The 27678-nt window shown below is 45.1% G+C and overlaps 1 protein-coding gene across 1 annotated transcript in view; it reads right to left on the bottom strand.

Moving 5' to 3' along the window:
- The window catches only part of INPP4B (inositol polyphosphate-4-phosphatase type II B), an 853440-nt gene that overhangs the window by 81298 nt on the left and 744464 nt on the right, over nt 1–27678 (bottom strand). Inside the window, exons 18-19 of the mRNA XM_030192243.1 lie at nt 19158–19298; nt 11145–11242 (exon numbers count right to left, since the gene is read on the bottom strand). Of these exons, the coding sequence (XP_030048103.1) occupies nt 11145–11242; nt 19158–19298 (239 nt within the window). The remainder of the gene's footprint in view (nt 1–11144; nt 11243–19157; nt 19299–27678) is intronic.

The raw sequence follows: 27678 nt of genomic DNA, 5'->3' as shown, positions 1-27678 counted from the left end.
AGTTGTGAAAGGGTGGGAGAAGAGAACTGGGAGGAGAAGAAGAGAGACTCCCCCTGGAAGATATTGGCTAACCCTCTGGACTTGTGGTGGAAATTGTGTCCAAAGGAGACAAGCAGGCTGAAAATCCTGGGGTAAGAAGTCCCTAAAGCATTAGTGTTGGACTGTGTGTCCTCAGTACTTATAGGAACTGTGTGTTCAAAGGACTGTGTGGCCCAAGTACTTGTAAAGAACTGTGTGTTCAAGGGTAGGACTGTGTGTCCCAAGTATGGGCAAGAACTGTGTGTTCAAAGGAGGGAGGACTGTGTGTCCCAAGTACTGAAGAAAGCAGGCTGCAAAGCCTGGGGTTAGAAGTCCCCCAAAGTATTGATGTTAGTACTGAGTCCATGTGCCTGTGTGGGGGAGGCTCAGTGTGAAGACATGTGACAGTATAAAGTATTTAAGCTGGAAGAAGTGTGCCCAAGGGGCTAGAATAAAGAGTTGCCTGAGGAATATGCTGTTGGTGAGACCTGTCTAATTTGCTTAGTGAGAACCAGGTCACCCCGAGCGAGAAGGGGTAGCACACTAATCTGCCTATGATCTGCATATTGAGAACCAGGTCACCCTGAGTGAGAAAGGGGATATTACAACCCTTGTTAGGACACAACAGAGTGGTTTACAAAATTAAAATATATTATATTACAAAATAAGAAAAGAATGTCATAACAGATAAGAAAGCCAAGAAAGCTAAAGAAACAAGAGCATGCAGAAAGACTATGTTGCCTGCTCCAAGACCCTCCCTTGCACTTAGAAAAAACTAGAATCTGCTGCTCTGGTGAATCTAAGCAGCAAAGGCCATTTCAAATAAATAGGTCTTTAAGGGTGTTTTGAATTTCAAGAATGAAGTCTCCACATGCAGGGTCAGGGGCAAGGCATTCCAAACCATTGGGGTGATGAAGAAAAAAGTGTTTTGGCGCTTAGATTCTAGGTGTGCAAAGCAAACAGGATATGAAGTCGACCATCATAAAGGTTGTGTAATGGCTTAGGCTGGGTATGAAAGAGTGAATGAAGATTTATTTCAACTTTCTATACCGCCTTTCCTGAGAGCATCACAGGTCGGTTCATAATCAATTACATACAATTAAAAAGAAAACCATTGAAAGGAATGCCTAAAAGTCACAGGAAAGATAACATTCATTCCAAAAAGAGAGAGGAGAGAGAGAAAAAAAGGGATTTTTAAGTAACAAAAACAGAGGTTTTGAATTTCAAGAATGAAGTCTCCACATGCAGGGTCAGGGGCAAGGCATTCCAAACCATTGGGGTGATGAAGAAAAAAGTGTTTTGGCGCTTAGATTCTAGGTGTGCAAAGCAAACAGGATATGAAGTCGACCATCATAAAGGTTGTGTAATGGCTTAGGCTGGGTATGAAAGAGTGAATGAAGATTTATTTCAACTTTCTATACCGCCTTTCCTGAGAGCATCACAGGTCGGTTCATAATCAATTACATACAATTAAAAAGAAAACCATTGAAAGGAATGCCTAAAAGTAACAGGAAAGATAACATTCATTCCAAAAAGAGAGAGGAGAGAGAGAAAAAAAGGGATTTTTAAGTAACAAAAACAGAGGTAGGTCAGTGGACTCTGGTAGCGTCACCATAAACTATTGTAAAATTAATAAATGCCTTTTTAAAAAGGTACATATTGAGGGCGGTAAGACATTTAAAATAGGATTGTTCCAGACACACTTGGGATGGAATGGCATTCCACAAGAAAAGAGATAAACAAAAGAAAGCACTCTTCCATGTCTGGTCAAGCAAAACGGTACTAGGGGAGGAAATATGAAGATGGTCATTCAGGGATCGAAGAAATCTGAGTGGGGAGTAAGGTATGATAAGGGTTGCCAAATAGGAGGGAATACCTGTCACGAAATGCCTAGACGCCCGCCTGGGGTTACCCCCTGGCCACTTAGAAGTGGAGGAGTGGCCTAGTGGTTAGGGTGGTGGACTTTGGTCCTGGGGAACTGAGGAACTGAGTTTGATTCCCACTTCTGGCACAGGCAGCTCCTTGTGACTCTGGGCAAGTCACTTAACCCTCCATTGCCCCATGTAAGCCGCATTGAGCCTGCCATGAGTGGGAAAGCGCAGGGTACAAATGTAACAAAAATAAAATAGATACTATTGGAGATTCTACATGGAATGTTGCTACTATTGGAGACTCTACATGGAATGTTGCTACTAGTGGAGATTCTACATGGAATGTTGCTATTCCACTAGCAACATTCCATGTAGAAGGCTGCGCAGGCTTCTGTTTCTGTGAGTCTGACGTCCTGCAGAAGCCTGCACGGCCACTTCTACATGGAATGTTGCTAGTGGAACAGCAACATTCCATGTAGAATCTCAAATAGTAGCAACAGTGGAGGAGTGGCCTAGTGGTTAGGGTGGTGGACTTTGGTCCTGGGGAACTGAGGAACTGAGTTTGATTCCCACTTCAGGCACAGGCAGCTCTTTGTGACTCACAGAAGCAGGACGTCAGACTCACAGAAGCAGAAGCCTGCGCGGCCACATTGGTGATCTGCAAGGACCGACTTCTACATGGAATGTTGCTAGTGGAATCCCCAGCATCGCTCAGGTCCTCCTGCACCAGCACCTTCCTCCCACCGACTGGGTCAGAACCGCCTCTGGGAGAGAAGTTTGAATTGAATGCGGAAACGGATAGGGAGACAGTGAAGTGACTTGAGGAGAGGGCTAATGTGAGCATAGCGACTCTGGCGGAAAATGAGTCGCGCAGCAGAGTTTTGGACTGACTGAAGAGGAGAGAGATGGCTAAGTTTTCCTAACGGGAAACTACCAACAACTTTAGAAAGAGCTGTAGTGCAACTAACTAGATACTCACAAGGACTAGCATCAGCTGTGGTTTCTGCAAAAGGACTTATTACAACATATAGGCCTTTTACTACTACTACTACTACTTAACATTTCTAGAGCGCTACTAGGGTTACGCAGCGCTGTACAATTTAACAAAGAAGGACGGTCCCTGCTCAGATGAGCTTACAATCTAAAGGACAAAATGTCAAGTAGGTGTAGTCTAGATTTCTGAGTATAGGTGTGGTGGTTAGGTGCCAAAGGCGACATTGAAGAGGTGGGCTTTGAGCAGTGATTTGAAGATGGGCAGGGAGGGGGCTTGGCGTATGTGCTCAGGGAGTTTGTTCCACGCTTGAGGTGAGGCGAGGCAGAAAGGGCGGAGCCTGGAGTTGGCGGTGGTGGAGAAGGGTACTGAAAGGAGGGATTTGTCTAGAGAGCGGAGGTTACGGGTAGGAACGTAAGGGGAGATGAGGGTAGAGAGGTAAGGAGGGGCTGCAGATCGAGTGCACTGTAGGTGGGGGAGATTCTATATACGCCACCTAAAAAATCAGTGCTGAAATCAGTGTCGACTAAGCGTGTTCTATAATCGGCACCTAGGTTTAGGAGCCGAATATAGAATACACTTACTTGATATTTCAGTGCCTAAATCTACGCGCATCCATTTACACCAATGAAAACGTGGTGTAAATCCCGGTACGTAGATTTAGGCCCACTGTGCCAAATTCTATAAGTATAGTGCACTACTAGAACCAGGATATGAAAACCTGTATCAAATATAATTGTACAAAGTTGCCACAAAACGTATATTTAATGAAGCGTGATGATTTGTTTAGAGCACCCTCAGATAATCCCACTATGCAAAGCACACAAGAAGTTTCTGGTGCCTAGTGGTGTAGCACTTCTTTCATCGGGTTGCTCGTTTTTTACGTGATAAAATGCCTAATGAGTGCTATCAGGCTGGTATAATTTTTGAAAAAAAATGAATACCAAACCAGCCTTCCATAAACCAATTAAAGAGGTGCAACCTACCCCATGTTCATCAATAGCAATCTTTGTCAATAGTAATAAAAAAAAAAAATCAATGAACACTTATCTGTATTGTTCTTTCATAAGATCTCCTCAACGTCTTGTTGTCTCTATAAGTAAGTGTCTGGCCTATCGTATTTTTCATATCCTGGTTCTAGTAGCAGTGACGTAGCCAGACCTGACATTTTGGGTGGGCCTGGAGACTTATGTCTGGTCAAGTTTAAGATATGGGATAATGTATTACAAATATCTGTTTTTCTATTAAGTATATATGTGGTTTATATTGATGCAGGGCAGCTGTTGGGCAGACTACTTAGAAATCCATCATACCTATACACATAGTGCCCACCCACTATGCTTGTGCCCACCCAGGCCCACCCGTAGCTACGCCCCTGTCTAGTAGTGTACTATATTTAGCCGATTTACCAGTGACAAACGAATACTCATTATTGATTATATTCTATAAGTAGGCATGTAAATTTCAGAACACCCACGAAACGCCCACTTCCCTGCCTATAACCACACCCCTTTTGGGCTGCACACTTTAGCAGTTCGGCGCACATCGTTACAGAATACACTTAGCGAATTGTGCGCCAAAATTCTAATCAGTGTCAATTAGTGCTCGTTATTGCTTGTTAAGTGTTCTTATCATAGTAACATAGTAGATGACGGCAGAAAAAGACCTGCATGGTCCATCCAGTCTGCCCAACAAGACAACTCATGTGTGCTACTTTTGTGTATACCCTACTTTGATTTGTACCTGTGCTCTTCAGGGCACAGACCGTATAAGTCTGCCCAGCACTAGCCCCGCCTCCCAACCACCGGCTCTGGCATAGACCGTATAAGTCTGCCCAGCACTATCCCCGCCTCCCACCACTGGCTCTGGCACAGACCGTATAAGTCTGCCCCGCACTATCCCCGCCTCCCAACCTCCAGCCCCGCCTCCCATTACCGGCTCTGCTATCCAATCTTGGTTAAGCTTCTGAGGATCCTTTCCTTCTGAACAGGATTCCTTTATGTTTATCCCACGCATGTTTGAATTCCGTTACCGTTTTCCTCTCCACCACCTCCCGCGGGAGGGCATTCCAAGCATCCACCACTCTCTCCATGAAGAGCTCATTGGCTTATTAAGCCAATCGAGTTGCGTGAATTGCTATAGAATTGGCGCGGATCTCTAGGCGCACTATCTGGGGGGTTTATGACTCCATGTGCAAGTTTTTCTTTAAGCTAGTCATGCCTACCAAACGCCTGTTACTGTGTACTATCTGTCTATTGAGATATTTCAATATGTGTTGTATTGACACTGGAAGTAGCATACTATGCCAAAATAAGTACTGTTACTTGAATGTTTTTCTTTTTTACTGCTTTACATTGCATATTGCCTTTGTCCAAAGGTGATAAAGCCAAAGAAATAAATAAATGAAATGAAATAGCGGTTGGAGCCTGACCACAACAGATGCTTCTTTCTAAGTCTGTGGAAGGTACAAGGCACCACTATTTTTTATTTTAGTTACATTTGTACCCTGCGCTTTCCCACTCACGTCAGGCTCAATGTGGCTTACATATACAGGTACTTATTTGTACCTGGGGCAATGGAGGGTTAAGTGACTTGCCCAGAGTCACAAGGAGCTGCCTGTGCCTGAAGTGGGAATCAAACTCAGTTCCTCAGTTCCCCAGGACCAAAGTCCACCACCGGCCCTTGCAGATCACCAATGTGGCCGCGCAGGCTTCTGCTTCTGTGAGTCTGACGTCCTGCACGTACGTGCAGGACGTCAGACTCACAGAAACAGAAGCCTGCGCAGCCTTCTACATGGAATGTTGCTAGTGGAATAGCAACATTCCATGTAGAATCTCCAATAGTAGCAACATTCCATGTAGAATCTCCAATAGTAGCAACATTCCATGTAGAATCTCCAACAGTATCTATTTTATTTTTGTTACATTTGTACCCTGCGCTTTCCCACTCATGGCAGGCTCAATGCGGCTTACATGGGGCAATGGAGGGTTAAGTGACTTGCCCAGAGTCACAAGGAGCTGCCTGTGCCTGAAGTGGGAATCAAACTCAGTTCCTCAGTTCCCCAGGACCAAAGTCCACCACCGGCCATTGCAGATCACCAATGTGGCCGCGCAGGCTTCTGCTTCTGTGAGTCTGACGTCCTGCACGTACGTGCAGGACGTCAGACTCACAGAAACAGAAGCCTGCGCAGCCTTCTACATGGAATGTTGCTAGTGGAATAGCAACATTCCATGTAGAATCTCCAACAGTAGCAACATTCCATGTAGAATCTCCAATAGTATCTATTTTATTTTTGTTACATTTGTACCCTGCGCTTTCCCACTCATGGCAGGCTCAATGCGGCTTACATGGGGCAATGGAGGGTTAAGTGACTTGCCCAGAGTCACAAGGAGCTGCCTGTGCCTGAAGTGGGAATTGAACTCAGTTCCTCAGTTCCCCAGGACCAAAGTCCACCACCGGCCCTTGCAGATCACCAATGTGGCCGCGCAGGCTTCTGCTTCTGTGAGTCTGACGTCCTGCACGTACGTGCAGGACGTCAAACTCACAGAAACAGAAGCCTGCGCAGCCTTCTACATGGAATGTTGCTAGTGGAATAGCAACATTCCATGTAGAATCTCCAATAGTAGCAACATTCCATGTAGAATCTCCAATAGTATCTATTTTATTTTTGTTACATTTGTACCCTGCGCTTTCCCACTCATGGCAGGCTCAATGCAGCTTACATATACAGGTACTTATTTGTACCTGGGGCAATGGAGGGTTAAGTGACTTGCCCAGAGTCACAAGGAGCTGCCTGTGCCTGAAGTGGGAATCAAACTCAGTTCCTCAGTTCCCCAGGACCAAAGTCCACCACCGGCCCTTGCAGATCACCAATGTGGCCGCGCAGGCTTCTGCTTCTGTGAGTCTGACGTCCTGCACGTACGTGCAGGATGTCAGACTCACAGAAACAGAAGCCTGCGCATCCTTCTACATGGAATGTTGCTAGTGGAATAGCAACATTCCATGTAGAATCTCCAATAGTTGCAACATTCCATGTAGAATCTCCAATAGTATCTATTTTATTTTTGTTAGATTTGTACCCTGCGCTTTCCCACTCATGGCAGGCTCAATGCAGCTTACATATACAGGTACTTATTTGTACCTGGGGCAATGGAGGGTTAAGTGACTTGCCCAGAGTCACAAGGAGCTGCCTGTGCCTGAAGTAGGAATCGAACTCTGTTCCCCAGTTCCCCAGGACCAGAGCCCACCACCCTAACCACTAGGCCACTCCTCCACCAGGGTCACTTGAAGCACAGAGATTTTCCACTCCAGCCACATTACATTAATTTTGGTGGTTTCTCTTGCACACCGCACAACATTTATATAGACTTTAGCATTTTAGCTGTATGAGAGGGTTCAATATATAATTCTGTGACGCAATGCTGAAAAGCAACTTAATTTTTAACAGGAATCTGAAGGTGACTCAACGATTAGAGGTTTTAAACAGTAAATTTGTTACTAAATTAATTGAGCACAAAATAACAGTGTAAAATTGCTATGTGATCCACATCTTGGAGCTACATGGACGTGCAGCTCTTGCATTGAGAGACAATGGAGATGAGGAAAGCATTCATCTTGTCATATTAATCAGAAACAAGTGGGAGAAATTGCACCCCTTCAGGGGCTACTTAAGCAAGCCATTAAAGTAATGAGCATTGTAGTTGCTGCTGCTGCTATTCATGGCTAAACAATTCCTTTATCTTACTTGGCAAGCGTGAGGCCAAGGAAAATTAAATATTTCAATTCTGAAATAAACAAGTGGGGAAAGCATGCAGAGCATGGCTCATGAAATTCTTTTCAACCACTCTGCATCCATGCGCATGCATATACATGCACGATTAGAATGTGTGTCTGTGTGTGAGGGCATGCATGTGTTTGTGTCTGCACATGTATCTGTATGTGTGCATCTGTTTATATCTGTGTTGTCTGTGTGTGTGTGACTTGAAAGGGAAAGGGTGGGTGGATTGAATGGAGTTGTTCCTAAACATTGCATTCAGGGGCGGACTGACAGTGATCCGGGCAATGGTCACTGGGCCCCCCTCCCGGACCACTGCCCGACCACTGCACCGTCACCCCCTCCGGCACACTATAGCCCCCCACCACCGCTGGAGCTGCCACCTGCAGAATGTCAGACTCAGAAACAGAACGAAGCCTTGCGCCAGAAGATGAGGACCTCGGCTGGCGGGGGTTGGGGTCCCCCGCCAGCAAAGGTAACCGACGGCGTCGGGGGGGGGGGGGGAGGGTTGGCAGTGGGAGGGGGGGTCAAGAGGGTCATCGGCAGGGGGGGTCCAGGGCCAAATCTACGGGGGCCCAGCCGCCCGTGGCCCCACATAGCTACGCCACTGCTTGAAATAATATTGAATTAGCAGCGTACCTGTCATTTGTGAAGATTATGCCTAAATATTCAGCACTGGACGATATCTAGATATTGCTGCTGAATATCCAGGTATACACGTCCGCTGTCGACATTATCCGACAGCCCTGTTTATCCTACACTTAACGCATGCGTTAAGTGTGTAGGTGTCTATAGGGATATTGCATGCACGTACATGGTTAATGTGCATTAAAGACGCTAACATGCCTATAATGTAGCTTAGCAAACAGGGGGTTAGCTATCTGGATAATTAGGACAGCTAATTCTGTGGATAGTGTCACTGAACATCGCTGGTCTCCAGATAATCTTTGTCTGGCTCTGCCCAGGCTCCATCCTGGACCACCCTGCTGCTATCCATATACCACAGGGGTGATCTGTAATTATCACCTGACCCAAGTCAGCAGAGGAAATACAACTGTAGGAAATAGCAATTGTAACTACTGTCCTGAAGATTAGGAGAAAAGGATCCAAGAATAAGGAACATAAAAGCATAGGAAAGAAACATTTTTTTAAAGACATTATTGGGCTCATTTAAATGTCAAAGAAGTAGCATAAACTGGAAGATGGATGTTTTTCTTGCAAAAAAGGTCAAATCACTAGTTTTGAACCCCCCCTTTTTTAAAGATGTTTTTCTATGCACTTCGTCTGCAGTCTGTCCAAATCACAAGTTGGCATATCAGAGGAGTGTTGAAGGCGGGATTCGGGCATTCCTAACACTTGGATGTTTTTCTGCCATAATGGAAAATGATAAAAACACCCAAGACTAAAATCTGGACATTTTGGGCTAGACCTGGTTTAATAACGACTAAATGCTTTGTAGCGCTATAGAAATGCTAAATAGTAGTAGTAGTAGTAAGGAAGTGGAAAACACAACTTCAACAGATCAATCTGAGACACAAGGGTGAGATGCTCCAGGAAAACTTTATTAGGACCCTACACGGTCCGTGTTTCGGCTTTTAAAAAAGCCTTCATCAGGGGTCGATCAGTGGATGCACAAAGTATATACTGATTGACAGTGGAGCACTTGAAATATTGTCTCCCCACGTCTCATATAGTAAAAGCTACAAAGCACCAAGGCACTTTCACTTTCTGTATCCAAATGGATGCAGAAAGTGAAAGTGCCTTGGTGCTTTGTAGCTTTTACTATATGAGAAGGCTTTTTTAAAAGCCGAAACACGGACCGTGTAGGGTCCTAATAAAGTTTTCCTGGAGCATCTCACCCTTGTGTCTCGGATTGATCTCTTGAAGTTGTGTTTTCCACTTCCTTCCTTTGTTGAATTTTTGTGGAAACTACGAACCCCTTTTGTTTCTGCGGTTAATAACGACTAAATCACAAAAAGGTGCCCCAGATGATCAAATAACCACTGGAGACCTCCTTACTCCCCCAGTAGACCCTGATCCCCCCCTGCCAAAAAAAAACCCAAACAAATGTGAAAGAAACAGTACATACCAACCCATATGACAGCTTTAGAAACTATGGCCAGTCCTATCAGAGCAGCAAGCAGGTCCCTGAGTAGTCTAGTGGTTGGTGCAGTGCACTGTAGAGAATGGGACCCAGGTCCATAACCTACTCTGTTACACTTCCTCCAAAACCCACCAAAACCCTACTGTACCCACATATAGGTGGCACCTGCAACCATAAGGGCTACTGTAGTGGTGTACAGTTGGGTACACTAGGTTTCTGGTGGGTTTTGGAGGGCTCACCATAATAGTGGAGGAGTGGCCTAGTGGTTAGGGTGGTGGACTTTGGTCCTGGGGAACTGAGGAACTGAGTTCAATTCCCACTTCAGGCACAGGCAGCTCCTTGTGACTCTGGGCAAGTCACTTAACCCTCCATTGCCCCGTGTAAGCCGCATTGAGCCTGCCATGAGTGGGAAAGCGCGGGGTACAAATGTAACAAAAATAAAATAGATACTATTGGAGATTCTACATGGAATGTTGCTACTATTGGAGATTCTACATGGAATGTTGCTATTCCACTAGCAGCAACATTCCATGTAGAAGGCTGCGCAGGCTTCTGTTTCTGTGAGTCTGACGTCCTGCACGTACGTGCAGGACGTCAGACTCACAGAAGCAGAAGCCTGCGCGGCCACATTGGTGATCTGCAAGGGCCGACTTCTACATGGAATGTTGCTAGTGGAATAGCAACATTCCATGTAGAATCTCAAATAGTAGCAACAGTGGAGGAGTGGCCTAGTGGTTAGGGTGGTGGACTTTGGTCCTAGGGAACTGGGGAACTGAGTTTGATTCCCACTTCAGGCACAGGCAGCTCCTTGTGACTCTGGGCAAGTCACTTAACCCTCCATTGCCCCATGTAAGCCGCATTGAGCCTGCCATGAGTGGGAAAGCGCGGGGTACAAATGTAACAAAAAAAAAAAATAAGAGGGTAATGGTAAAATGTATACCTGGGAGTTTTTATGTGAAGTGCACTGCAATGCCCCCTAGGGTGCCCCACTGCTTTGCTGGCCAGTCTACTAAGAATGCTAGGAAATGGCCATTTTTGAAGAAAAAAGATAGAAGTTTTTCCAGGTTCAAAAATGGCCATGTTTGCTACAGGAGTTTTGGACATTTTCCGCAAAACGTCTAAAATCGGATTTGAATGTCATATCGAAAATGCCCCTCCACTTCAGCTTTGTCAGAACAGCCTGTCTTTTAGCTTATTAATTATAAGGCACCTTTACAATGAATAACTTGGTATGTCTTTACTAACACATTTGTACTTTGCTGGTCATCAATAGTGACAAGATGTGACCTGAATAACATTCCTAGTCTCATGGAACGGATACTGCCTAAAAGACAGAATTCTACTTCCTTGCAGGCTTTGACCCAAATCAATTCATTTCATACTTACAGTCAGGAGGCATTTTTTCTGTGAACAATTTATAATATTCTTTTAGGAATTCAAAATTCTCCTGGTTAATGTCTTCTTGCAAAGAGATATCGCCGAACCTAAAATGGCAGATAGAAGTGGGAAGCATACTTCTACAATACAGTACATTGCTACACTGTTCTCAGTAAATGCATTTATTCTGAGCTGGATTCTATAAATTGTGTTCAAAAATGGGCACCTGAAAAGATTAGCGCTAAGCAAGATTCTATCAAGGGCACGTAGCCCTTATAAAATCATGCTTAGTGCCAATTCTCGTACCCTAACTTTGGTGTCAGACACGCCTGCAGAAACCTGGTGTAAACGATGGCACCCAAGTTGGACAAGCTAAGCCGGTATCCTGTAACATAGTAACATAGTATATGATGGCAGAAAAAGACCTGCATGGTCCATCCAGTCTGCCCAACAAGATAAACTCATATGTGCTACTTTTTGTGTATACCTTACCTTGATTTGTATCTACCATTTTCAGGGCACAGACCATAGAAGTCTTGCCCAGCACTAGCCCCGCCCCCAATCCCGCCTCCCCCCACCAGCTCTGCCACCCAATCTCGGCTAAGCTTCTGAGGATCCCTTCATTCTGAACAGGATTCCTTTATGTTTATCCCACGCATTTTTGAATTCCGTTACCGTTTTCATCTCCACCACCTCCCGCGGGAGGGCATTCCAAGTATCCACCACTCTCTCCGTGAAAAACTACTTCCTGACATTTTTCTTGACTCTGCCCCCCTTCAATCTCATTTCATGTCCTCTTGTTCTACCTCCTTCCCATCTCCGTAAAAGGTTCGTTTGCGGATTAATACCTTTCAAGTATTTGAACATATGTATCATATCACCCCTGTTTCTCCTTTCCTCCAGGGTATACATGTTCAGGTCAGCAAGTCTCTCCTCATACGTCTTGTAACGCAAATCCCATACCATGTGCACAATTTCTTGGAATGCCCCTGACATGCTCATGCCCCTCCCGCGGTGATGCCTCCTTTTGGGTTATGTGCTATGTGATTTGGGTGCCCAGCATTATAGAACATTATGCAGCCAGATGTGTGTGCAAATCCTAATTGCTGTCAATAAATGGCAATAACTGGTTGTTAGCACCCAATTATTAGTTGATGGCTCGTTAAGCAATTAAGTTGCATGCGCATCTCAGCAGCATGCTCAAATTTGGACGCCATCCCCCAGATTCTATATATAGTACGACTTGAGTTGTGCACGCAAATCCAGTTTCATTCTGGATTTATGTGTGCAACTTAATTAGCTTAACAAGCCAATCAGTGCCGATAATTGCACTTAACAAGCAATTATTGACACTAATTGGTATTAATTAGAATTTACACACACAAATGCCTGAGCATATTCTATAAAGAGTAGAGGGTGACTCATGATTCTCAAGATGGAAGTAACAGGTGAAAAAGTCTTTATTGAGACAGCAAAGTCAGATAATTTTCTACGTCCTACAACGGCATTGCTTTGACCTTGGTTACTGCCCTCCGCTGGCAGCTCTGTTGGTGCTTACAAACATATATATTTTATCAGGTACCATACACAGTGCAGTGGCTTCAGAAGTTCTGTGACCCCTGAAGCGGACGCACTTTGGGTCCTCAATAAAGACTTTTTCATCTGTTACTCCCGTCTTGAGAGTCGTGAGTCATCCTCTACTCCTTGTTGTGCCTTGTTTCTCCACAGAGGTTTCTTCATGTTTTCCTGTGGAATAAGCATATTCTATAACATAATGGGCTAGATTCTATATATGGCGCCCGAAAAATCTGCGCACAAAAAAATTACGCTTAGGCGAATAAGCCTGAATTTTATAGAGCAGACTTAAATTTCTGCACTGTATATAGAATACCCTGAATGGCTCTCCACGTAGCTAAATTTAGTTGCGTCTATTTAAGCCACGTTTTACTTGGTATAAATCTCAATGCCTAAATTAGGCGCACATCGGGTGTATTCTATAATGCACATAGATTTTAGAAATGCCCATGCCTTGCCCCCTTTCAACTATGAAACTTAGAATTTAAGCGCACAACAGAATACACTTAGGTGCTTATGATCGAAAGCCCTGTGCTGTTCCAAACAGCGCTCTAAAATTAGCGCCGGGACAGCACGGGGCAATAATGCCCCTATGGTCAAATTTATACACAGTATTAGCTCTCATCAAAGGAGCACTTCTGCAGGAGGATTGTGCCTGGGAGGGAATGTGCCCAAGGAACAATCCTCCTGCAGAAGTTGTTTGACAGGTCCGAGCTGTCAAAAAAAAGTCCCAGACCTGTCAAACATTCCAAGGGGCTGGAGGTCCGGTGGACCTCCAAATCCCCCCCCCCCCTCACAGAACAGTCCGAGCTGACCACCCCTGCCCCAAGAGCCTGACCCGAACCCCCTGCCCCCGACACAATAGAGGGCTGGAACTCCAGCCCTGCCCTGGTTGTCTAGTGCCCCCCTCAGGTGGTCTAGCGACCTCCTGAACCCTCCATGCCTTCAAATGAGAGAGGAGGACGTAGCACTCCCTCCTCCTTCCAGCACTGCCTCCAAAATGGTGGTGCCCTGTCCTGTGCATCCCTTATACGGCAGGGAAGCCCCTCCAGCACATCCCAGGATGCACTGGGCAGGGCGCTGCCATTTTGGAGGTGGCGCTGGAAAGAGAAGGGAGTGCTACTCCCTTCTCCCTCATTTGAAGGTACCGGGGGGGGGGGGGGGGGTCGGGGGTCACTAGATCACCAGGGGAGGGCAGGAGATCCAGCTCTCTAGTCTGTCGGGGGGCCGGGCTTTTCTGAAATGGAGGTGGGGGGGTTGGGTCATCTTGTTGCGGGGAGGGGGATAGGGGGGGCCTGCTAGCATATAGATGCATGCTGTACAGGGCTCTCCATTCCTTCCCAATGCTCTGTAAACCCTAACGCCAGCAAAAAAATGCCTTACTGTGGGATGTGCTGAGGTAATGTGCCGTCATCTACTATGTTACTATGGTAATTTTTGGATGTGCGCACACTATCCATGCACTAAAAAATAAAATGTATCTTTTAGCACTGGGGGCGAGTCTGGGAGCAGAGAGTGTAGCGCAGCTACATTGCCGATTAGCGTAAAGGTTAGCGTTTGAGCCCTTACTGCCTACAAAATAGGTGGTGGTAGAGGCTCATGTGCTAATGGCCTTAGCACATGGCAATGACCCGTGTAAGGATGCGCTAAGGCCACTTTGTACCGCAGGGGCAAGATACATTCAGGTACACAAGTTATCTCCCTGCCCAGATGGGTTCACAAATCTAGTTGTATGTGAAGCAATAGAGGGTAAAGTGACTTGCCCCTGGTCATATAGGGTAATTCTAAACAGTAATGCGACACCTACTCTCCCTTTAGAGAGCACTTGCGTTAACAGGTGAAATACACACCTGCAGTTTAGCTATGAGTTTACGCCAGCCCTAGAGCTGGTCTAAGTGCTCGACTTGCACTTAAATGCCGGAGATACGTGCTTAACTTGTGTGCTTGAGTCCTACCCATGTGTGTGCCTACCTGTAAAATATGTTCTATGTAAGATATGTCAATACTTACAGAATAGAATTTAGGTGGAATTTTGGCATTTAGACGTGTATGTGCAGAGATATATGTAAATATATGCTGCCGTTATTATAATAATTTATGCACATAATCAGCGTGAAAAATGCAGCTGCTCACATTATAGAACAACCCTAAAGAATTACTGGGAGAAGCAGGATTTGAACACTGGCTTCCCTGGGTCACATCCCATTTCTCTAACCACTAAGCTACTCCCCAACTCCTGTGACAACAGAACACAGCGAGAGAGAGGTTAATGTTACCAAAGGACACCTTGTCAAAAATGGGCAAAGGCATCTATTTTATTAAAAACAACACGGAGAGGGTCAAAGTACAAACGACACCAGCGACAAAACACAGCGCCAAGGACCTTCAAAAATGGGACGAGTCTTTAATTCATGGACCTGACACAAGCCGTGTTTCAGCACACACAAACGTCTGTGTCAAGAGCACCAAACATGATGAACCCTGCCGCAGGGTTATAGCTAATAGAATATTATCCAAAAATGTTCTCTCCCTTGTAACACTCTGGGCCAACGTTCTCTGTGAAAATGGCGGCAAACCAAAAGAGGTCCATCTAGATTATCAAGGCAACATGGGTGCTGGGGGTGCGGGGAATGCATTTACCCAGGTAAAAGGGCTCTCTCAAATGTGCCTCACCTAGCCTAAGATACGAGTGGGGTTCCAGAGCTTTTTTTCTGGCTGAAGTGGGGGCCATTCCCAAAGGTCGTCGTCGATAACACGCTGAAACCTTCTGCTCAGTGTGCTGCTGCGGCTAGGAAAGCGAATAGAATGTTGGGTATTATTAGGAAAGGTATGGAAAACAGGTGTGAGGATGTTATAATGCCGTTGTATCGCTCCATGGTGCGACCGCACCTTGAGTATTGTGTTCAATTCTGGTCACCGCATCTCAAGAAAGATATAGTAGAATTGGAAAAGGTGCAGCGAAGGGCAACTAAAATGATAGCGGGGATGGGACGACTTCCCTATGAAGAAAGACTAAGGAGGCTAGGGCTATTCAGCTTGGAGAAGAGACAGCTGAGGGGTGACATGATAGAGGTATATAAAATAATGAGTGGAATGGAACAGGTGGATGTGAAGCGTCTGTTCACGCTTTCCAAAAATACTAGGACTAGGGGGCATGCGATTAAACTACAGTGTAGTAAATTTAAAACAAATCGGAGAAAATATTTCATCACCCAACGTGTAATTAAACTCTGGAATTCATTGCCGGAAAATGTGGTGAAGGCGGTTAACTTAGCAGAGTTTAAAAAGGGGTTGGACGGTTTCCTAAAGGACAAGTCCATAAACCGCTACTAAACGGACTTGGAAAAATCCAAAATTCCAGGAATAACATGTATAGAACGTTTGCACGTTTGGGAAGCTTGCCAGGTGCCCTTGGCCTGGATTGGCCGCTGTCGTGGACAAGATGTTGGGCTCGATGGACCCTTGGTCTTTTCCCAGTATGGCATTACTTATGTACTTAGGTGATTTTGATCGGGGTTAGGACAATGTACATGCATTGCATTTTCAAATGCAGGCATGCATGCCCGTGCAGGAATGCAAGTGCAAAGTTTGTAAGTCAGTTGTAGGTGATTTTCAAAGGGAAATTACGTGAATGAGAAACTTTGTACAAAGACCGCAGTTCTTTGCATTTGAGCAGGCTGCTTCTAAAATGCATTGAGCTAGAGGCCTCAAGTAGGTGAATAAAGCCTGTATTACTGGGTGGATGAACAATTCTTTGTGGGCAAGGGAGACATGGAGCAGAGCCTGTATTGGAGTATGGGATGACATCCTCCAGCACATTCTCAAATAACTGCTTTTCTCTTCAACCCAAATAACTATTTTTTCCCCTTCAAAAACACTTTAAACAGAAGTATCCCTTTTCACTACTTCAGCTGGTTATTTGCCAAACAAAGGCTCAAGCCTCTCGAGTTAAATCAACCTCCGTGTTCTTTTGTAAGCAAATTTCATTATTTGCTTTTAGTGTTGCAATTTATATCTTCCAGTGTATCATATTGCTGCTATTATTTGCCTTTTCTCAAGTTTACTTCATTGCTCTGCATAGTACAATGACACTTTATTGTGATAAGATAAATTGCCTATAGAGTGGAGGGGTGGCCTAATGATTAGAGCAATGGACTGAGAACCACAGAAGCCAGGCTTAAATCCCACGGCTGCCTGTTGTGGTCTTTGGTATGTCACTTAACCCTCCATTGGCTGAGGTACAAATTTAGATTGTGAGTCCATGAGGGACAGGCAAGTACCTACTGTAAACAAATTTAGCTCACCTTGATCTACTACTGAAAAGGTGTGAGCTACCCCACCCCTCCTACCTATGTTTAGCCATGTACACCACACCATGGGTAAATTTCTTCTGCAGAATAAGGGCAGTTAATATATCTTAATAAATATCATTAAGGCGAACAGATGGTGTTCATAAATCAAACATGTATACCCTGGAGGAGAGGAGAAACAGAGGTGATATGATACAGACGTTCAAATATTTGAAAGGTATTAATCCACAAACGAACCTTTTCCGGAGATGGGAAGGCGGTAGAACTAGAGGACATGAAATGAGATTGAAGGGGGGGGCAGAATCAAGAAAAATGTCAGGAAGTATTTTTTCACGGAGAGAGTGGTGGATGCTTGGAATGCCCTCCCGCGGGAGGTGGTGGAGATGAAAACTGTAACGGAATTCAAACATGTGTGGGATAAACATAAAGGAATCCTGTTCAGAAGAAATGGATCCTCAGGAGCTTCGCTGAGATTGGATAACAGAGCCGGTAGTGGGAGGCGGGGCTGGTGGTTGGGAGGCGGGGATAGTGCTGGGCAGACTTGTACGGTATGTGCCCTGAAAAAAGACAGGTACAAATCAAGGTAAGGTATACACAAAAAAGTGGCACATTTCTTGGGCAGACTGGATGGACCGTGCAGGTCTTTTTCTGCCGTCATCTACTATGTTACTATCTATATGTATATCCAATATGAATGGACAGAAGTACTAGTATCCCATGGTGCAGTTCTGAAGGCTTTGACTCTTGCATGCCAATTTTGTTGGGCATTACGAGCAGTGCTTCTCCATCTTGGATGGCAGATATGTGACTTTGAAAGACCGTCTTACATTGCTGTGGATCAAAGTCCACTGGGTTAGGTTATGAACTTGGCTAGAAACTTTCTGTGGACATTCTTCATAGGAGTCTTTTTTTTTCATGCACTGACTCTTTGGAATGCTATTAAACCAATGTCTATTCATTTCAACAACATGCAGGCAAACATGTCCTTACCTTCTAAAATTAAGAGTTACACATACCAGGCTCCAATGTCCAAACACCGGTGTACTAATCGATATATGTCTTTATTTTTCAATAGGTGATTTAAGTTCTCCTATTTGTCTGATGACCAAGTTAATCCTGCTACAACTAGAACCAATTTATTAACAACTGAGGCCCAGATGCATGAAAGACATTGGTAATTCCCGTTCCCTACCGATTCCATAGCGAATCGGTAGGGAACGGGAATGCATCAACGATAGGGAATGCAAATGAGCTACTCGTTGTAGCTCACTTGCATTCTCTAGTCCTTCGGTACCTGAGTCGGAGAATCGGGACGTCCCTTTAGATTAGGCTCCTCTTCCTGGTCTCTTCAGCCAATCAAAGCGGGCTTAGCTGGCTGTTGTCAGCGAAACGCGCTCTGATTGGCTGAAGAGACCAGGAAGAGGAGCCTAATCTAAAGGGACGTCCCGATTCTCCGGCAACCAGGAAAATAGAAAAATTTCGCTGTGGAGGGGTAAGTGGCGCGGCGAAGACTCAAGAAGGGGGAAAAGAAACACGAGCGCCGGCAGAACAAAAAACTGCAAAAAAAAAAAAAAGACGTCTCTCAGAAGCGCAGGGAGAGTACGTCCTTAAAGGACGCCCCTCACATGCGCTCCCTGCTTTTTTTTTTTTTTTTCTTTTTAACCTTTTTTGGGGGCCCTTTTCCTTTCCGATTCCCTCACAGGAGCCCTAACAAGAGGTCAGACATCTCGTTAGGGTTCCTACGGTAAGGGAATCGGAAAAACGGTAGTGCATCTGATTATAATGGGCTGCAACGGTACTGCAGCTCATTATAATAGCTTTTCAAACATTTGCATTCCGTTTTCGTTGCCTGCTACCGTGGCAGGGAAAATGCCCTTAGTGCATGCCCGGGGTGAACTACTTGCGTTTTAAACTGGCTGGAACCAGTTTAAAACGCAAGTTGTGGGCTCGTTAGGTTTTGTGCATCTGGGCCTGAATGCAAAGCAAGAGCTGGGCCTAGCTGTTCTCCCCTGACTTTTCGCTGTCATTTGACTGAAGCACCCATCAGGTGTACCACCTGTGCATCGCTTTACGCTAGCAAGTATTGTGTATTTTGAATTCTGTGAAAGTGTTTTCCATCCTAACACTGCCTCCTTACCTTTCAGCAAGTGTTTGCTGCTCGTTAATTCCAATATTAAATAACACTGGACACACATGAAGCAACTTCCCTCCTTTAATCTCCTGTGGCAGCAACTCAAACAACTTAGCTGGAAGCTTGACCTCTATGACGTAATGATCCCTGAAAGAAAAACAGGAATCGTAAGGGGTGGGAACATCCTATTCAACTAAATTCCTCACCAGCTGTGCATTAAACAGCAAAAGGATTTACATGCACTAATGCACCTGAAAAAAATCTTTAATGCACACATCCTCATTTTAATGCATGTTAATCTGTGAATTAATACACAATCAATTTACATATGTTAAAAAGTTCAAATGCACGTTAAAGAAATATACTATTAAAATGAATGTGTGAAATGGACCAAAACAACCCAGAAGATCCAGGGGGGAAAAAAAGCAAACGAACTTCAAACATTTTTGGCCTGTGCACATCCCCCTACAGCAAACAGAGGAATCCAACTACTTCCTAGTGCTAATGCCTTTCATACGTACTTCAGTGACCTATTTACTAAGCTCTGCTATGTGTGAGAGTTAAACATGTAGGCAATTATTTTAGATGTCCCATTTGTGATTTATACTTGTCAATTGTGGCACTTACTATATATTTATTTATTTGTTGCATTTGTATCCCACATTTTCCCACCTATTTGCAGGCTCAATGTGGCTTATATAGTACCATGATGGTGATCGCCAATTCCGGTAAAGAGATACAGAGTGGTGACTGCGTTAAAGTTCGTGAGTAACAGAATAATTTATGTAGTCTAGGAGGAAGAATTAAGTTTTTGTCCAATACTGGTATAGGTTTCGTTGTGTTGCAGGGTTCAGGTGTTTAGGTTGGATCATTATGGTATGCCTTTTTGAACAAATTGGTTTTTAGTAATTTCCGAAAGATTATTAGGTCATGCATTGTTTTCATGACGTTTGGTAGTGCATTCCAAAGTTGTGCGCTTATGTAGGAGAAGCTGGATGCATATGTTGATTTATATTTTAGTCCTTTGCAGGTTGGGTAGTGAAGATTTAAGTATGTGCGTGCTGACTTTTTTGTGTTTCTGGTCAGTAAGTCTATAAGGTCTGCCATGTAGATCGGGGCCTCACCATGAATGATTTTGTGAACCAGGGTGCAGATTTTGAACGCAATTCGTTCTTTGATTGGGAGCCAATGTAGTCTTTCATGTAGGGATTTGGCACTTTCGTATCTTGTTTTTCCGAATATGAGTCTGGCTACGGTGTTTTGGGCAGTTTGGAGTTTCTTAATAATTTGTTCTTTACATCCGGCGTAGATTGCATTACAGTAGTCTAGGTGACTTAACACCATTGATTGTACCAGTCTGCGAAACATCTCTCTCGGGAAGAAAGGTTTTACTCGCTTAAGTTTCCACATTGAGTGGAACATTTTCTTTATTGTGATTTTCGCTTGGGTTTCTAACGTAAGGTTTTGGTCAATAGTGACTCCAAGAATTTTCAGGCTGTCTGATACAGGAAGAGTGTAATCTGGGGTGTTTATAATGGTAGGTTTGTTCGTATTATATTGTGATGAAAGGATGAGGCAGTGTGTCTTTTCTGCGTTGAGTTTTAGTTGGAATGCATCCGCCCATGAGTTCATGACTTGCAGGCTGAGTTCAATTCTGTTTATGATTTCTGTTAGGTCGTGTTTAAACGGGATGTATATTGTGACATCGTTGGCGTTGATGTAGGGGTTGAGGCCATGGCTGGATAGGAATTTGGCTAATGGGGTCATCATTAGGTTGGCACAAATGATACTGCCAGGTATTCTACTGAACATATCAAACGTGACTTCATTGCTCTGGGTCAGAGGGTAAAGCACCTAGGTGCGCAGGCGGTGTTCTCATCAATCCTTCCGGTTGAAGGTAAAAACCAAATGAGGGAAGCTGTCATCCTGGAGCTAAATGTGTGGCCCTGTGGATGGTGCCAACACAAACGCTTCGGTTTCCTGGACCATGGGATGATTTTCCAAGAGCTACTGAGTGATGATGGTGTCCATCTTTCAAGGAAGGGACAAAGTATCTTCTGTACCAAACTGGCTAAAGTACTAAAGAGGGCTTTAAACTAAATTTGCTGGGGATGGGTGAGAAAAGCCCCAAAGTCATAAATAACCCTCAGGAAGGTAAGATATCAAATACCCTTATAGAAAAGAGGAAAAAAAAGAGTCCCATCTGGGGAGCCTTGTATACCAATGCCCGTAGTATGGGAAACAAATTTCTAGATCTAGAGGCTGCAATGATAGAAGCTGGCTTGGATTTAGTGGTGGCCACAGAGATGTGGTTCATGGAGAGCCATGACTGGGATATAGTTATACTTGGCTATAATCTATTCAAGAAGGCCAGGGTAGGAAAAAAGGGTGGAGGATTGGCATTATACATGAAAAATAATATTAAAGTGACAGAACTGCAGGAGATATGGGGTAAGGAAAAAGCACTGTGGGTTAAACTGGTAACAGGGAAAGGACAATGTATTTATGTTGGTTTAATATATAGGTCATCTTCACAGTCGGAAGAAATGGACAGAGACCTAATTAAAGACATTCACAAAATAGCTAGAGAAGGGGAAGTATTATTACTAGACGATTTTAACATGCCGGGCGTCAATTAGGGCTTCCCTGCTGCACGGTCGTCTAGAAGCAATGAGATCTTGGATTCTCTACAGTTAAAATTATTTCAGCAGTGGGTAAAGGAACCTACGTGGGATGGAGCTATCCTAGACCTAGTGCTCACAAACAGGAATGTTTCTGATGTTACAGTGGGAGATCATCTGGCATCTAGCGATCACCAAATGGTGTGGTTCAACGTTAAGACAAAGGAGGAGAGGGTTTATTCAAGATTGAGGGTCCTAGATTTCAAAAGAATTGACTTTGCTGAGATGGGGGAATTTCTCAGGGAAGAGTTAGTTGGATGGAAACAGCTGTAGGAAGCAGAACAGCAGTGGGTGAAACTGAAAGGAGTTATCTTAAAGGTGACAAAAACCTTTATGTTAGAAAATGACATAAAAGTAAGAGGAAACGAAGGTCGCTTTGGTTCTCGAATGTAGTAGCAGAAAAAGGTAAGGGAAAGAAGGTTAGCCTTCATACATCACAAGACGACTCAGAAAGAGGAGGCTGAGCAAAGCTAAGGAAAAGCTAAGAGAAGTAGGAAAAGCTATCAGGAATGAGAAGAGGCGAATGGAAGAAAAGATAGCTGATACAGAGGGGCATAATTGAACGAAAACGTCTATCTCCATGGGCGTCTATCTCCGAGAACGGGTCCGTGAAGGGGCGGACCAAACCGTATTTTCGCAAAAAATAGACGTCCATGTTTTATTCGACAATTTGTGAGCTGGGCGTTTTTGTTTTTCAGCGATAATGGAAAATGAAAGCGCCCGGCTCAAAAACGAATAAATCCAAGGCATTTGTTCGTAGGAGGGGCCAGGATTCGTAGTGCACTGGTCCCCCTCACATGCCAGGACACCAACCGGGCACCCTAGGGGGCACTTTTACAAAAACAAAAAAAAAGGTAAAAGAGCTCCCAGTTGCATAGCACCCTTCCCTTGTGTGTTGAGCCCCCCAAATCCCCCTCAAAACCCACTGCCCACAAGTCTACACCATTACTATAGCCCTAAGGGGTGAAGGGGGGCACCTACATGTGGGTACAGTGGGTTTGGGGGGCGGTTTGGAGGGCTCCCATTTACCAGCACAAGTGTAACAGGTAGGGGGGGGGATGGGCCTGGGTCCACCTGCCTGAAGTCCACTGCACCCCCTAATAACTGCTCCAGTGACCTGCATACTGCTGCCAGAGAGGTGGGTATGACATTTGAGGGTGAACATAAAAAGTTGTGAAACGGCATATTTTTGTGGTGGGAGGGGGTTTGTGACCACTGGGGGAGTCAGGGGAGGTCATCCCCGACTCCCTCCAGTGGTCATCTGGTCATTTAGGGCACTTTTTGGGGCCCTATTCGTGGAAAAACAGGGTCTAGGAAAAGTGCCCTAAATTCTCACTAAAAACGCATATTTTTTTTCCATTATCGGCGAAAGGCACCCATCTCTGATAGGCCGATAACCACGCCCCAGTTCCGCCTTCACCACGCCTTCGACATGCCCCCATCAACTTTGTCCGCATCCGCGACGGAGTGCAGTTGAAAACGTCCAAATTCGGCTTTCGATTATACCGCTTTATTCGTTTTTGTGAGATAAACGTCTATCTCCCGATTTGGGTCACAATATAGGCGTTTTACTATTTCGATTATAAGCTGGACAGTAAAATTAGGAGACAAGACATTTTTTCGGATATATAAACGACAGGAAGAAGTGCCATAATAGCATTGTGAGACTCCAAGCTGAGTGGGAAGTATATGCTTTTCTTACATTGGCACTCAGCTGTGGCATGCATTACCACTTGATCTGAAAACTATTCATGTCTTAATTAACTTTCGAAAAACACTAAAAACTTATCTCTTTAACAAGACTTACCATAATAATCAATAATAAGAACTCCAATGCCTCATTACTTACTTGATAGTTTGACTGTTTTCTGATTTACTGAATTGATTATAATTATTATGTTACACTCATTTCTTTGTATGTAATCTAATTGTATATTTACTCTTGATTGGTGCCTGCCAAGATGTAATATTGTAAGCCACATTGAGTCTGCAAATAGGTGGTAAAATGTGGGATACAAATTAAATAAATAAATAAATAAATGTAGAAGCTGATAAGGATAAAGCTGAACTGCTTAACAATTATTTCTATTCTGTTTTAAAGGATGAAAGGCTGGGGGGTAGAACCTGTGAGAGGGCAGGTGATAGGAGAACAAGGGAACCACGGGAGCGAGGGTTGCTGAGAGCAGGGGAATGCCGACCGAGAAAGTTCCAATACCAAGTTCCTAGTATGCTGAAAAGCCAACTGAAGGGGGGAAGCGAGGAATGAACTACCAATCCTAGGAACCCTCTCTTCCCAGACGAGCTATGCAGAAAGTAGGGGAGGGTGTAGAGGATTGGGAGATGATTTCTGATGAGGGTATTGAGGGCCAGCTGGGAAGGCTTGAGGAGGAGGAGGCTGGTGAGGAGGATAAAATGGAGGTGACTGAGGGACAGGGGGAGGAGAGCATGGAAATTGCTGCTCTGGCCCAGAAGGAGAAGGATACAGTGAGAGGTTTCCTGGCAGCTCCATTAACCCGGTGGTGGAAGACTGGAGGAGAGAAACTGAGGCAGTGGGGAGAGACTCTAGTTCAAATAGGACAGGTACACTGAAACTAGGAAGAAAAGCTGTTTTGTTTCCTTAATTGCTCTGTTGAACTGTGAGGCTGTGAGAGTATCCCCAGCACAGGAGAAGAGGAGGGGAATGAGAAGAGGCTGTATGAACTGCTCTAGGGCCTGAGAAGTGTTTGACTAAAAGACACAGAGTAAATGCTTTTTGGTGGTGTTTGAACCAAAAGGAAAGAATGTGTTGGCAAAAATAAAGACTTTTTATTAACCACACTGGTTGTGAGCGGAGCATTTGTGAAAAGGAACAAGAGAGGACTTGGAGAAGCAGAGGCCTCTCTCCCGTTAGGCTGGATCAGAGAGACGTCCATTGAGGGGTAAGACCGGATAGTCGTGGTACTCGGAAGAAAGCCAAGCAGGGTCGGCCCTGGCTGGGTCCTGGAAGGGTGACCCGGTTACAAACCGCAGAAAACAAATACAAATGGGGATGGATATATGGAAGACCGGGACCAATTCTCAGAAGACTGTGTTCATGTGAAGATAGCTAAACTAAAAGTAGACAAAGCAATGGAGCCTGATGGGATACATCCAAGGATGCTCAAGGAACTTGGAAAGGTTTTGGCAGCTCCGATGTCTGACATCTTCAATGCTTCCTTAGAGTTTGGAGTGGTCCCGGAGGACTGGAGAAGGCCAGATGTGGGTCCTTATACACAAGAGCGGAAGTAAGGAGGAGGCTGGAAATTATAGACCTGTCAGTCTGACCTCAGTGGTGAGCAAACTTATGGAAACGCTTCTAAAGTGGAGGATTGTGAGGTTTCTCGAACTGAATGGACTGCAGGACCCGAGGCAGCATGGATTCACTAGAGGCAGGTAGTGTCAGACGAATCTGATTGATTTCTTTGATCGACAGTGTCAAAAGCAGCGGAAAGATCAAGAAGAATGAGGATGGAATATTGACCTCTGGATTTAACCAGTAATAGGTCTTTGGAGACTTTAGTAAGCGCAGTTTCGGTTGATTGGAGAGGGCGAAAACCAGATTGTAGTGGTCAAGAATAGCATGTGAAGAGAGAAAATCAAGGCAGCGGCGGTGAACAGCACGCTCAAGTAATTTGGAGAGAAAAGGGAGGCGGGAGATGGGTCGGCAATTAGAGGGACAAATAGGGTCGAGTGAAGGCTTCTTAAGGAGAGGTGTGACCACAGCATGTTTAAAGGCAGCAGGGACAGTCGCAGTGGAAAGTGAGAGGTTGAGAATGTGACAGATAAAAGGAATAAGAGCAGGTGAGATGGCATTACGAAGGTGGGTGGGAATGGGATCAGAGGAACAGGTGGTACATTTTGAGGAAGAAAGGAGAAGTGTAGTTTCCTCTATAGTAACTTCAGGAAAGGAGGAAAAGGAATGAGGGGAAGGAGAGAGAGGGGAACGGTAACAATATTAGTGTAACTAATAATTATTCCTGAGACATAACTACCGGGGCTAACCTAAGATCACGTGCCAAAAGGTTCTGACTCACTTGGAACTTAGCTCTCAATCTCATCTCGACTATAGGAAGAATAACTGACCTCAACCTGTAGGCTGCCTGGAAAAGTCTTTTGACTCCCTCTGTGTGGCAGGTCTCTCCTTTCCCTCTTGGACTCCAAGCTGAAGTTTCCCAGCCAGCTCCTGAACAAGGCTGTGTAGATAGGTTGCCTGCTCCACTGTGTCTTCAGTCTGTGTTCATTGCGATGAAGCTAAAATGCACACAGCTCTTCTCTGGAAGTATCTTAGTCGAAGCTAAGATGCTACCTAGTACTGGTTCTTACTCAGTATTACACATATTCTTAGTTCAGTTCCTTTATGAGCACTGAGGGCTTTAGACCCTCAGTAATAAGTACATAAGTAATGCCATACTGGGAAAAGACCAAAGGCCCATCAAGCCCAGCATCCTGTCCCCGACAGCGGCCAATCCAGGTCAAGGGCACCTGGCAGCTTCCCAAACGTACAAACATTCTATACATGTTATTCCTGAAATTGTGGATTTTTCCAAGTCCATTTAGTAGCGGTCTATGGACTTGTCCTTTAGGAAACCGTCTAAACCCTTTTAAAACTCTGCTAAGCTAACCGCCTTCACCACATTCTACGGCAACGAATTCCAGAGTTTAATTACACGTTGGGTGAAGAAACATTTTCTCCGATTTGTTTTAAATTTACTACACTGTAGTTTCATCGCATGCCCCCTAGTCCTAGTATTTTTGGAAAGCATGAACAGACGCTTCACATCCACCTGTTCCACTCCACTCATTATTTTATATACCTCTATCATGTCTCCCCTCAGCCGTCTCTTCTCCAAGCTGTATAGCCCTAGCCTCCTTAGTCTTTCTTCATAGGGAAGTCGTCCCCTTTCTTCATAGGGAAGTCGTCCCATCCCCGCTATCATTTTCGTTGCCCTTCGCTGCACCTTTTCCAATTCCACTATATCTTTCTTGAGATGCGGCGACCAAAATTGGACACAATACTCAAGGTGCGGTCTACACAGTGGTGTAGGAAGGGGGGCGGTGGGGCGGTCTGCCCCGGGTGCACGCCGCTGGGGGGGGGGGGGGGTCGGCTCCGCTGGTTCCCTGCTCGCTCTGCCCCGGAACAGGTTACTTCCTGTTCCGGGGCAGAGAGAGCAGGGAACCAGCGGAGCCGACGCAGCTCCCAGTAACATGCAGTCGGGGCGGATCGGCCCTACCGCCCGTCCCTTGCTGCTTTGCGATGTAAGTACGTGCTCCGGGGGGGGGGGGGGGGGGGGTGTGTGCTCCAGAGCGGGGAGGGTGCGCCGTGCTGCACCCGGGGGGGGGGGGGGGGGTGCACAGCGGCGACCCACCCCAGGTGTCAGCTGCCCTCGCTACGGCACTGGGTCTACATATTGGCTAGTGAAATAACACACATCAGAGAAATTTGTCTGTCTCTCAGTCTAACTGCCTGTGTAGCTCTTCTAACTCCTTGAGTAGACTCCCTTCCTGTCAAGTCAGTGTCCCTCAAATACTGCAGATCGTATCACATGTGTAACAGTACTCTGATTGGATCAGCTGAGCAGACAAAGACTGCTAGCATGAAGTGTGCACTTAGAAAGTGGATGGTAAAGATTTTGGTCCTCTAGGATCACCGAGCTAACCAGATGGTAATTGTCATTAGCTTGGCACAGGAATACCTGTGCAGATGATATAATGAGGCCCCTGGCCTTGGTGATGGTCCTCTTTATCACAGCTGGTACCGCTGGTGCCTCAAGAGATGAGCAGCCAAAATTATCACATGCCAGTGTCGGTGTACATCACACTCCTGCAGT

The sequence above is a fragment of the Microcaecilia unicolor genome, chromosome 2, assembly GCF_901765095.1.
Source record: "Microcaecilia unicolor chromosome 2, aMicUni1.1, whole genome shotgun sequence".
Lineage (NCBI taxonomy): Eukaryota > Metazoa > Chordata > Amphibia > Gymnophiona > Siphonopidae > Microcaecilia > Microcaecilia unicolor.
This window is presented reverse-complemented; position numbering and strand designations above follow the sequence as displayed.